The sequence below is a fragment of the Trematomus bernacchii genome, unplaced genomic scaffold, assembly GCF_902827165.1.
Source record: "Trematomus bernacchii unplaced genomic scaffold, fTreBer1.1, whole genome shotgun sequence".
Taxonomy (NCBI): Eukaryota; Metazoa; Chordata; class Actinopteri; order Perciformes; family Nototheniidae; genus Trematomus; species Trematomus bernacchii.
This window is the reverse complement of record NW_022987567.1, coordinates 5,352,826-5,365,206: the sequence shown is the minus strand read 5'-3', so window position 1 is coordinate 5,365,206 and position 12,381 is coordinate 5,352,826. Positions and strand designations below refer to the sequence as shown.

At 38.9% G+C, this 12,381-nt stretch overlaps 1 protein-coding gene across 7 annotated transcripts in view; it reads left to right on the top strand.

Annotated features, from left to right (window-relative positions):
- LOC117478868 (transcription factor 4-like) overlaps positions 1-12,381 on the top strand; it is a 188,287-nt gene that overhangs the window by 160,648 nt on the left and 15,258 nt on the right. For all 7 annotated transcript variants that reach the window (XM_034125794.1, XM_034125795.1, XM_034125792.1 and 4 more), the window contains 4 exons: positions 650-720; positions 920-998; positions 4,268-4,350; positions 5,448-5,654. In XM_034125794.1, coding sequence (XP_033981685.1) covers positions 650-720; positions 920-998; positions 4,268-4,350; positions 5,448-5,654 — 440 coding nt within the window. The remainder of the gene's footprint in view (positions 1-649; positions 721-919; positions 999-4,267; positions 4,351-5,447; positions 5,655-12,381) is intronic.

Here is a 12,381-nt window from a genome sequence, read left to right as displayed (position 1 = left end):
TAATCCTGAGGGCTTTCTTCCTGAGCCGCTGGGAGTAAAGGTCCTCCATGGATGTCAGCTCCGTCCTGGTGATGTGCTGTGCAGTTTTCACCATCTTAAATGATTGGCTAACCCTACAGAAGAATATAGGTTACAAATGCTGTTTTGGTTCAATTTAGTCATGGTCTAGTGTAAAATAAAATCGTGTTGATTTCACATATTTTGTTGTGTTTTTGCCCACTTGTAACTATGGTAAACAGTTTTGTTAGACAAATAATACATTTTTCAAACACCTCTGTATTACGAGCATATTCTCAAAAGGCAACAGGTCACAAAAGGCTTTAAAACTGAAATGTCTAATGCTCAAACTTGTACACCATAGGAGGATGAATGAACTAACCTCAGCATATAGCTAAGAGCTAACCGTTTAGCTATTTACGCGAGTTCTGCATTTCATTCATTAATCTACATGTGTAGAGATTTCCAGCCATGAAATAGGCTATTACTTCATACTGGGATGTTTCGGTACAAATAGCATAAACCTTTCAGTTTTAATAAATATGTGTTGCTTTTTGAGTGTGACAGAATTTGACAGAATAATTAAAAATTCTACAAAATAACATCCTTATTTACAAGATTGTGTCTCTGTGTTCCCGTGTGTGTGTCACAGCTAACAGAGCGCCGAACGCAGCAGCCATCAGCTCTCAGACAGGAGACGCCTTAGGGAAAGCACTCGCATCTGTAAGTGAAACACACCAACACACATGTAAACATAGGCCTAAATACACATGTCAAATATCAGCCGAATTACACGTGTCATAAATGCAACATGGCTTTATAATGTTTCTCCATTTTAAAACTATTGCATTTTGTCTTTTTAATATTTGTTGTGCCTTTCAGAGTTGCAGACTCTTTTTAAACGTTTTTTTTATGTTTTCAGATCTACTCTCCGGACCACACGAACAACAGCTACTCGTCCAATCCCTCCACACCAGTCGGCTCCCCGCCCTCCCTCACAGGTATCACATCACACTCACAGTCCTCACAGTCTTACACTTGTTTTAAATGACTTTACACTTGACTTGGACTTGTTTCCAATTGCGTGAGACATGACTTGAACTTGTTGCAAATTACTTTTCACATGAGTTGATCTTGTCTAGGATGATTTTCAACTTACATGGACATTGTTTCGAGTGACTTGAACTTGTCACAAATGACTTACAACAAGACTGACACTTGTTTCAAATGACTTGAGACTTTAATGGAAATTGTTTGAAATGACCAGCGACTAGACTTACATTTGTTTGAAATGACTTGTGAATGCAACCTACACTAGAAGTTGGTTTTAAATGACTTGAGACTAACAATGAATTGTTTCAAATGACAATAGCAACAAGACTTAAAATGTGTTTCTATTGACTTGAAACTTGACTTGAACTTGTTTCACAAGACTGGAAACTAAAGTTTAACATGTTCAAATGATTTTATTCTTGATATGATCCTAATTCAATTGACTTAAATACAGCTCTGGGAAGTAGCAGTGTAAGAAATGGTAGTAAAACATATAAACCGACTAAAAACAACACATTTACCTAAAGCTCTTAATTTAGGCATCACTGCTTCTTAAGTGTAATCACTTGGGCGTAAAACAGGACCATAAAAACACATTCATAATCCCTGTGTGTCCTCTACCACCCCCCCCCCTTCTACTCTTATTTCCACAAATTAGGCCTCCTCGCGGCTGATGTTGTAAACTCTCCCCGCTCCTTAACGTGAAAAATGACTTTTCCTAATAATAGTTGTGTCGAATTTGTCACTAATTGTCGCTGCGACACACACCGTTTGATATTTCCGCGCCTGGTGACTGATAGCTTTAATTACGAGCACCACTCCGACAAATCGTTCACAAACCTACCGGCTCCCAGAACACCAGCCCCCCCCCCCCTCTTCCTCCTCCTCCTCCTCGTCATTATAGCTGCCTCGGATATTGCCTGTGAAACCATAATTGGTGTTTATCATTGTGTCAGAGTTACTCCACTTTTTACAAATTATAAATGAAGCCTATTAGAGCAAACTACATGCAAATTGATATACAAGGCTAATTCTACCAGGGTGTTTTACAGGGTTGGACTTGGAATAATTTACCCTGCCGTTTAATACATATATTTGTATTTGCACATGAATGTACCCAGGTGATTACTCATTAATTAGCATATGGAAATGAGCATGTAATATGAATGGAGGAGAGGGGAGAGAATAGACTGCGAGACAAAATGGGAAGACAATTCGGAAAAAAGGGGGAGAAACACAAGCTAATGAGATGAGATCAGAGTTACAAAGGAGGGATCAGTGGTGGGGGCACAGAGGAGGTGAGATGGGGAATAAGGAGGGGAAACTAAGGTAGGAAGGAGGAGAGGAGACGGAAGGATAGGGATAAAGAAAGAAGAGGAAACGGAGGGAAAGAAGAGTAGGAAAAGGATGCAAAAATAGGAAGGACTCAAAGAGTGGCTATGTTGAAAGGCAAAGGAAAGACAAGTGATTGTGATATGATGACGGAGGAAGAGTAAAGATAACATGACACAATAAAAGAGCAAAGCTACTATAGGACAGCAACATGAACAAGTCTGTCACCTGACTGGATAAGTATGTCCCTCAATGGGCTGTCTTTTATTTACTTCCAGTTAACATTTTGATTACATAGTTGTGTATATAAATTGCACTGTTGTGGATTTGTACACGTTCTATCCATGCTGAATGTTTTGGTTTTATGTTAAAGATGTCTTGTTTCCTGATCAATTCAATATCTACATGAATGATTTGGGCTTCATCCTATAGAGAAACACGAAACAAGCACAAAAATACAACCATTTAGGAATGAAAACAAGTTCTACTGGAAGTTCTAACCCAGCAATAAATTATCTGATTGAGAAAGCACATTATATGCAATATAAGTAGCATTATCTTTCGAATTTCAGATCGAATCTAGACGTCATAGAACCAATTCTCCTCTATGGACAGTATATATGGGGTCCTCTCTCTTACCAGAATGTGGACTAATTGGACAGAACCCATTGGACATGAACACTTCCTTACACCTGACTTAAAAAATGTGTCACTGTGGGCTGTGTTTCAGATGAATTGCAATGTTCCACTTTCTGGTGTGGATTTGCTGCTTTAATCAATGCTGATAGTTTGGTTTTATTTGTCCTAGTTAAAACATATCTGTTTCTTAAATCTCTTTTCCACACCAATACAATGGAGTTTAATAGGTTTTCTTGTGGTTTGAAACTTCTTTTGGATTTGGTCAACGTTGAGTTCCCACATCAATAGAAATGGGCTTTACTTAGAACAACATTAATACTATTTTCCGGTTGGAAAGGAGTTCCGATAAACACTATTTAGTGCATTCTGAGGAGTTACTATACTGTAAGTCATTGGGATATTTCTTTTGCTTTCTAGTTTTTCAAGTGACCAAAAATGAAGCTACATTCACCACAAGAGTTTCAGAGTGGTAAATAAACAAGACATTAAACGAAAACTATCTACATGGCTAGATACAACTAAGATGGGTGAAACGTGTTTGTAGTGATATGGGTAAACTGTTTAAAGCTTGAGTCACATCTGGAGCCCAGACCCTGCTCAGAACCTCATATTAATGTTAATTTACACAAGTCATTGTGCCTCCTCTGTCTACCAGCTAATGAGACCTGTCGATTCAGATTCGACCCTTCAGAGCGACGGCAAACACAAAAGCAGGAAAGAACAGAGAAACAAAGCTTGTTTATTCTGCAGAGGGCCCATGCTAATCAACCACTTGTACCCTTTCAAAAAACAAAAGCCTGATATTAGCATTTCTGCTCGGAGATATGAATTGGTTTGTTTTTGTCCTTTCTTCCTCATCTCTCAGTTTATTATGTCCGAGCTCCGCGAGTGGTTCGGATGAAGCGCTCCTCGTGTGAGAGGATGTTTTGTCCTCTGTTTGGTGCAGCATTGAGTGCTTTCTTTTTGCCAGATAGGAAAAGGATAAGAGGTTAATCCAAAAAAGCAGACAGCCGTTCATTTTCTCTACACAAGCAGCACCCATGTAGCCTATCCCAGCATGCTTTGGGCGAGAGGCGGGTCTTACCAAGAACCGTTTAGCTGTCCATCACAGAAGAAATGAAGGGATATCAGTTTTAGTGTCCAACTCCAACATCTTTTGCTGATATCTAAAATGTTTGCATCCTGTCATGCATTTTTGCTTTTACTTTTCACTTCTGATCATGTCTCCTTGTCTCCTCTCTCCTAGCTGCCAGTTCAGCTGTATGGTCGAGGAATGGCGGACAGGGAGCATCATCGCCAAACTACGAGGCTGCTCCACTGCACTCCCTGGTATGACATACACACAATAAATAAATACATGATCTCCCTAGAGGCTAAATCTGTCGGCCAACAGACACTCCCTCATCGTCACATTCGTTATCTACGTTATCACACACACTTCTGTATCTCTGAATGAGCTCATTACAGTATTTTCCATCAAAATTCAAGGGAAATCTATACACATTATGATCGTACAATAGGTACATTGAATGATCCTTTGCTTCATAACCCCATTTTCCCACCATTTTGACACTCAGATGGTCAGTTGGTCGACTTTTTTCAGTCACTAAATTCAAACTATACAGTATACTTAAAGGGGACCTATCATGCAAAATGCACTTTTGTACGTCTTTTATACATGAATATGTGTCCCCAGTGTTCCAGGGAACTCACCAAGTGTCAGAAAACACAACCCTCTCTATTTTCCTCCATACCCAAATCTCTAAAAAAGGGGCTGCAACAGATCTGATAAAAACTGATCCAGATTTGAACACTGTCCTGACGTCAGGACGGTGGCGCTACGGCTATTGGGCCAACTCCACCAATCAGGAGGAGACCGCCACGGCCATTGCCGTTCGAAAGCGCTGGAGACGCTGTAGTACATATGCCAGGCCAGTAGATGGTGCTGTTCTCACTGAATCTGCCCCTCCAAAAACAGAGCTAGAAATGGTCAAATTGAGCAAAATGAGGCATGGCTAAAATGCATGATCTGTTTGGTATTTTGAAAAAAAAAAAGTATAAATATGCCTTATACTGTATAGGTATGGTCCTACACTATATTATTCAAATATAGCATGATAGGTCCACTTTAAGAAAATCCATATAACTATAATTTAGTGAGTTTGAGATTTCTCTGAAAGTTCAGCTGATGTAGCGTAACTCACAAAAGAGTCTCTGCCAACTGTCCAATGTATTTTGTCTGACTTTGGTTATTAAAACAGGTAAAGCATCATCTCTGTAAAGCTTCTAGTGAAACACAGAGATCATGATGACTTGCCCAGAACTTTGGGGATAGTTGGATGTTTATTCAAAGTATAGGGACGAAGATAAGAAAGGAAGCGTGAGAGTAAATCTCATAATTCTTTCTGTGTTCTTTCACTCTGAAGCAAAGTCGTATCGAGGACCGCCTGGAGCGTTTGGACGATGCCATCCACGTCCTGCGGAGTCACGCGGTGGGGCCGTCGACGGGCATGCCGAGCGGGCACGGAGAAATGCACAACCTCACCAGCGCCGCACACACGCACAACGGCGCCATGGGAGCTCTGAACAGCGGATACGGGCCAGGACTGCTGTCGGCCAACAGACACCTCATGGTAGGAGCTGAGAGCATGCTGGTGTTCTGTGGGAATGAATGGAAACATGATGATAGGAGTTGCATTAACCTCCTATATAACAGTCCTCACTGTCAATATGGCACTTTTATCAAGTAAGACCATACACAAAGGAAATATTTGAATCGTCTTTGAAGATATTGTAGTGCTGAATGTCTGAATATCCAAATATATATTGTTAGAAATCAGTCAGGCTTGCAACAATACATGGAAAAGACAGGATGCAAAATAGACAACATGGCAGGAATCATTTATTTGAAAAATATGATTTGCTTTGTTTGAAACTTTTTTTTCTTTTGTCACGCTAACATTTTTGTTGCAATGGAAATTTCGAATGATGTGAATTTGCATTTTTGAGTTGACTGTGTTAATCTAGATGCAAAAAAAAAATGTGCTTTTCGTTTGGTTTGAACACACTATTATGTCTTCCCACAGCCAAAAAAACAAGATACTTTAAAACTGTTTTTGTTGTTGGCAATTGAATATGGCTTACAGTGTAAAATCAACCAAGAGAGACGGAGGAGTAAAGAGAGAAGGGGTGAGTTAAGAAAGAGAAGGGAAGGAGGTTAGAGGAATGGGAAAAAAGATAGAGGGCTAAATAAAGGAAAGAATAGGGAACAAGAGGAGGGAAGAATTACAATGATATAGTCAGACAGACGGCAGTAATGTTTTCCATATTTAGTTTGGGATATTTTTCTGTCAACTTGAAACAATAAACATAAAGAACCAAGCAGCTGTGTGACATAAGGAGATGTAGGAGGGTGAGAGAGAGAGAGAGAGTTCAGTCAAACTTACTATGTTTATTTGTGCTTTGAGCATATTTACACACACACACACACACACACACACACACACACACACACACACACACACACACACACACACACACACACACACACACACACACACACACACACACACACACACACACACACACCAGATGTTCGGACATGCAAACCAATACACTCTTCAAAACCTCTCTCTCTGTGAAAAATCTGTGACGTCCAGTATCCTGAAGGGACATTTAGATGTGTGTCTGTCCAACAGTATTGTGTTGCAGTTGTAACTAACGGTGTGTCCTGTAGGGGGCGCTAACAGTAGCTTTACTGTTCTAACTCCAGTAGTTCAAAAGCATAGCATTGCCCCCCCTCTCTCTGGTCTTTGTTAAAGTACTTTGAAGTGATGTTTTCTAAATGGAGAACACCTGTGGTACAGTGGGGTGTGTGTGTGTGTGTGTGTGTGTGTGTGTGTGTGTGTGTGTGTGTGTGTGTGTGTGTGTGTGTGTGTGTGTGTGTGTGTGTGTGTGGTGTGTGTGTGTGTGTGTGTGTGTGTGTGTGTGTGTGTGTGTGTGTGTGTGTGTGTGTGTGTGTGTGTGTGTGTGTGTGTGTGTGTGGGCACTGGCCAGCTCCCACAGAGATTATCTTGTTCTCACGCATATCTGTCCAGCTGTCTCTCTCGTCTCAATTTGCAGTATTGGACTATCCAATACTATCAATTATAAACATAACAATAATTTTGGAATATTAATTATACCTCTCTCTCTCTCTTTGCGCCTTTATCTTTCTCAAAACAAAAACAACAACGTGGCTATAAATGTAACCATGAATTTATAATTAATAATTAAATATTTTTTTATCATCAATTAAATGTATTTATTGAAATAAACAGAGACTTTCTCTCCATTGCTGAGAGACCCATAGTGGTAGAGCGGGGATTTATTTTAAAGGTGGGGTATGTCATTTTGGAGAAACCAGCTCGAGTGCGCTAGAATTTGAAAATACACAACCGGAAAAAATATGCCACTTCCTTACAGAGCCCCTCCTCCAACACACACGAACGCGCACATGACCAATGAGGGCACGAGATAAGTTTGTGCACAGATGGAAGGCTGACAGGCAGGTAGGCCATCCAGTTATTTTAGCCGGGCCGGCTAAAATGATTGGTCGTGCTTTTTACAGTATTACAGCTTCCACAGATGACATTTTATTATGGATTTTTTGTCAAAGCACTTAATATATTCATTGCTATCGGGATGTTAAGAGCATTCCATGGAATATAACAAAAAGTGTATCTCGAGCCGGTTTCTCAAACTTACCTACCCCACCTTTAACTGTTTTCTTATTCCTATTATTTATATTTTCATCTTCATTTCTATATATTTGTATAACAATATACCGAAGTCACGGGTCTTCATTATCACATTTTGGGCTCCAACTTTTTGGGCTTAACCTGTCTTCTACATAAATAAGAATATTACTGCGTAGTTGAAACATCACTCTAAAAGATGTAATTTGGGGACAATGGGACACTAATAATGAATTTGGATAGAACTTTGATAAAACACAACGATTTGACATGAGTGGAAAGAAGACGACAGTGTTTTTAGATTCATGATGTCAGTTTAAAGTTGTGGTAGAAAAAAGGCTTAAAAGTTAGGAAAAACGACTTTTCGATTTAATTCTGTGGTGCACTTTTTAGACACTTTGCTGCTCTTTGGACGTCCCCAGAGACAAATTTGGCATTAAGCTTTATGAAGTGCCGTGTGGTTTAGCCCAAAAAAACATTACAAGTAAAACTCCTTGTTAAGGCTAATATTTGTATAAACTACTTTAAAGCTTGATCTTGAAGTTAATCCAAATACATTTCTGACTTGTTTTTATACGTATGCAACCAGTGGAAAAAGAGAATAAAATAAAGTGAGGGATATGTGCTAAAAAAACAGTCTTATTTATGGACTCTATAAACACACACACACAAAAGCTCATAAATTGCTCCTTGTGTTGTCATTAGGGCCAGTGTGTGTGTTTATTCAGGCTCTGGGTTATTGGCTGATACACAAACAGACTCATTAAGAGTGAAAACACAGCAGCTCTATATAAAGTTATTCCATGGGCGGGGTGCTTGCTATCAGGGTCTCTGAGCTGTGTGCCCTCAGCAGCTGAGCTAATATGTCCTAGTCCTGCAGACTAGAGAAAATATTTGTACGTATCTGGGTTCAACTATCAGTATTCTATGTATTTACACTCCATTTTACACTTGTTTACCTATAACTGTAGTATTTACACAACAGAAAAGTGTAAATTAAACTGCTTCAGAGTGGTGCAAGAATAAGTCCTGAAACACAGAAATTAGTCAGCATTTCAGCACTTTTGAGTTTTCCCGTAGTCAAAGTTTTCTTGAATGAGTTTTCGGTTAGATTCCCCAAATGTGGACTGAACGAGATTTTCATGTTTAGTTGTACAACATAAAATGTGCCAGTAAATACCCCACTAGCGAATGTCTGAAGCTTCTATGTGTCATGAAAATGTCGATTGCTAATGAGAAGCTAAATAAGACTACTTAACGTCATCACATCAAACATTACGACGTGAAGTTGGACGACCCTGAATTTTATAGCATTACGTTATCAATTAACTTCTTGCGATTGCATTACGTTTCAACCACTATAAATGTGATGGTCTTGGAGGAGAGGTAAAGTTGATAGTCATCGGCATAGCAGTGTAAATGGATGCCATGTTGGTTAAGGATATGTCCGAGGGGAAGGATGTAAATGATAAAAAGGAGGGGACCGAGGACTGAGCCCTGGGGGACACCGCCGGTGACTTCGGCTGTCAAACAGAGGTTTACAGTTACATTTTTCCTTCCACCTTACTTTCAATTTCTCAACCCTATTGAGAAAGTATCACCCCTCTATTATGGAGGTGGAAAGCTTATGACCAATAGACACATGATCAATATTCTCTCTTTGACACAATAAATGCTGGAAATGTCTGCAAAAGATTGCCAGGGACGGACCGAACTCGCATGATTCCCAGTCTCAGGACTTTTACAAGAGAGGACATGTGTGTGGTGTTTACGAGTACTTGTTTCAGAATGCAGAAGGCAGGGTAACCAAGCACTGTTCTATTGGTATTTCTTAATTTAAGCTATGCTTTACAAGAACATATATCGTTTTTTATTGCCTTACTAGAATACATTTTTTGTATTTTATACGCTTGAATCACATTATGCAGATATGAGGGGGAAGCAAAGTTTCTTTAAAACATTTTACAGCATTTCAGATTAGTTTTCTTTGACATACAGTATAAGGTAAAAAGGTTTGTTGTAAAAGTTCTGGGCAAAAACAAAACACAGCCATGATTAAAATGAGCAATAACTGATTATAAAAAGTAAACAACATTATGAACATCTGTCCACAGTTCTTTATACTGTAGTTACAAAAACTGGATTATGTGGACCCAATATTGTGTGTCTGTTTCAACAGGAAGCTTGAACCAAAGAATCGAAAGAGACTCAATAAAAATGCTGAAAAAAAGAGATGAGGGAAAAATAAAGTGAGAGGAAGGAGTGATGTAATGTCTGAAATGAAGCCATTGTGTTTGAGACGTTTTCAGTTCTTCTCATGCATTCATTCACCACTTTCCTTTTTGTTTGCTATGCAACTCTCCTTATCACTCTTTTCAGTAATTCTATTTCTTTAAAATCATTACCTCCCCATATTTCCTCGAGCACAACATGTCCTCCTTGTTCTTGTTTTTGCAATTACCTTCACTTTTCCTTTTTCCAATCCCTCACTATTTATTTAACATATTCTAACATTATTTAATTTTTCTATATTTTCCCCCATTTACGTCCATGCAGCTGTTACAACTCAATTTCTGTGTTTATGCTCTCACACACACACACACACGCATTTGCTCTCTTTTTGACACACGTTTTATTGCATATTTACTTTATTACATATTTTCTGTCACTTGTGTTTTCATCTTCCTGTCTTGACGTACTTATTTGTACTGCCTCTGTCCCTCTTTCCCTCTCTTTTACGTACACATGTGCACACACACACACACACACACACACACACACACACACACACACACACACACACACATACACGCACACACACACACACACACAGCTGTATGTAGTTTGGCAGTGTTCGGCAGAGACGCCTGCAGGCTGAGGTCATTACTCTGGGAAAACAGGTGGTAGACTGATGTGGGGGAGACGTAGACTTGTATGCATCGTACACACACTCAATTACATACACACATATATTCCGACATGTTACATTTTGTTCAAGGGCAATATTTTCTTTACGCTCAAGTCATTACAGTCAGTCATTGTATTTAACAGTTGTGTGAATCTGACAAAGTGGGAGTTTGTTGGGTAGTTTTTAGCTGTCTTTTTTTCAGGCTAGTGGAAAGAAAACATCCAAAGGTTAAATAAGATTATGCATCATTTGCATATTTCCACATTTCAATCATTTCATTTCAGAAAACTAGAAACCAATAATTTTTTTACTGTAAGTTATCAACTAGGGAGGTTTGATTGTGATACATTGTAGCTAAATAGTTTAACCTTTACACTTTAAGTAAGCAAAATTGATTGAATATATTTTCAGGGTATTTCACTAGAAATCTGCACTTCAGTAGCACTTACATACATCGTACTTACTCCCTTTGTTTCTATATCTGTATATCTATTTATTCTGAAGCTCTTTACTGAGAGTATTGTTAATATTTCATTTGAAGTATTTTCTTTTTTTATGGCCATTGACACTATCTTCTTCACTATCTAAAACAACCGTATACACTCATTTGTCAACAAGGTGAAACACGAATTTAGAACCTGGCTTTATTTAATGTTCAGATTTCTGTGCAAATGAACAAATATTAAAACAAACAATGCCTCATCTTCCCTTTTAAACGTAACTTTTTAGAACACTTGCAAAACAAAAAACATCCTTAGTATATTTACAGAACAGGTAATTATCATGGTGACATTTTTTAGTTTAGCTTTGACCTGTAGTGCCTCCCTTAAAGTTCAAAACACAATTAAAATGCACAAAAATAATCTTTATCATCAACAATAACCAACATTTGTTCTAGTGTTATTTTAGTATGATGTTATGATACAGTTGAGAGTAGGGTTGGGAGGGCGACTCTGGAACGAGGGGAAAGGTTAAAGCAGAGAAAGGTCTCTCTCTCCATTAAGCAGAGATACAGTAGGTGGATTGGATCATAATCTGCATGACTTTTCTGTAAAACACACTAATGCCTTTTAATACTCTGCATTTCCTCTCTTTTCTCAGCCACTAAATGTACTTCTATAAGCTGCTGGAAATGTCCCATTAACCTCCAGAACAACAAAGTGGGGCACAGAGTTTCACAGAAGAACCCGGAATGGGATATTTTTTTGATTAATAACGTTGATAAACGATATCATGTGTTATACAACATGGTTTTGAGTCTCAGGTTAAGCAACGACAATGTAAACAAATGTCTCAAAATTAAAAACCAACTAATTATTACAGCAAATAACCACTCTCTTTTACTTTGATTTTTTTAATTCACATTTTACCCGACAGAGTCTGCCGTCCTTCCCTCTGTTCATTTCATGGAAAATTAAGAGAAAAGTCCATACATATCACGCCATTGGAAAATATTGCAGTCATTTTTCCTCCCATGGAATTTCTCAACACTGAGCTCTGTGTGTGTGTGTGTGTGTGTGTGTGTGTGTGTGTGTGTGTGTGTGTGTGTGTGTGTGTGTGTGTGTGTGTGTGTGTGTGTGTGTGTGTGTGTGTGTGTGTGTGTCTGCATGCGTGCGTGTGTGTGTGTGTGTGTGTGTGTGTGTGTGTGTGTGTGTGTGTGTGTGTGTGTGTGTGTGTGTGTGTGTTGACATTGCTACAGCAGGTGCTTTCTGTCAA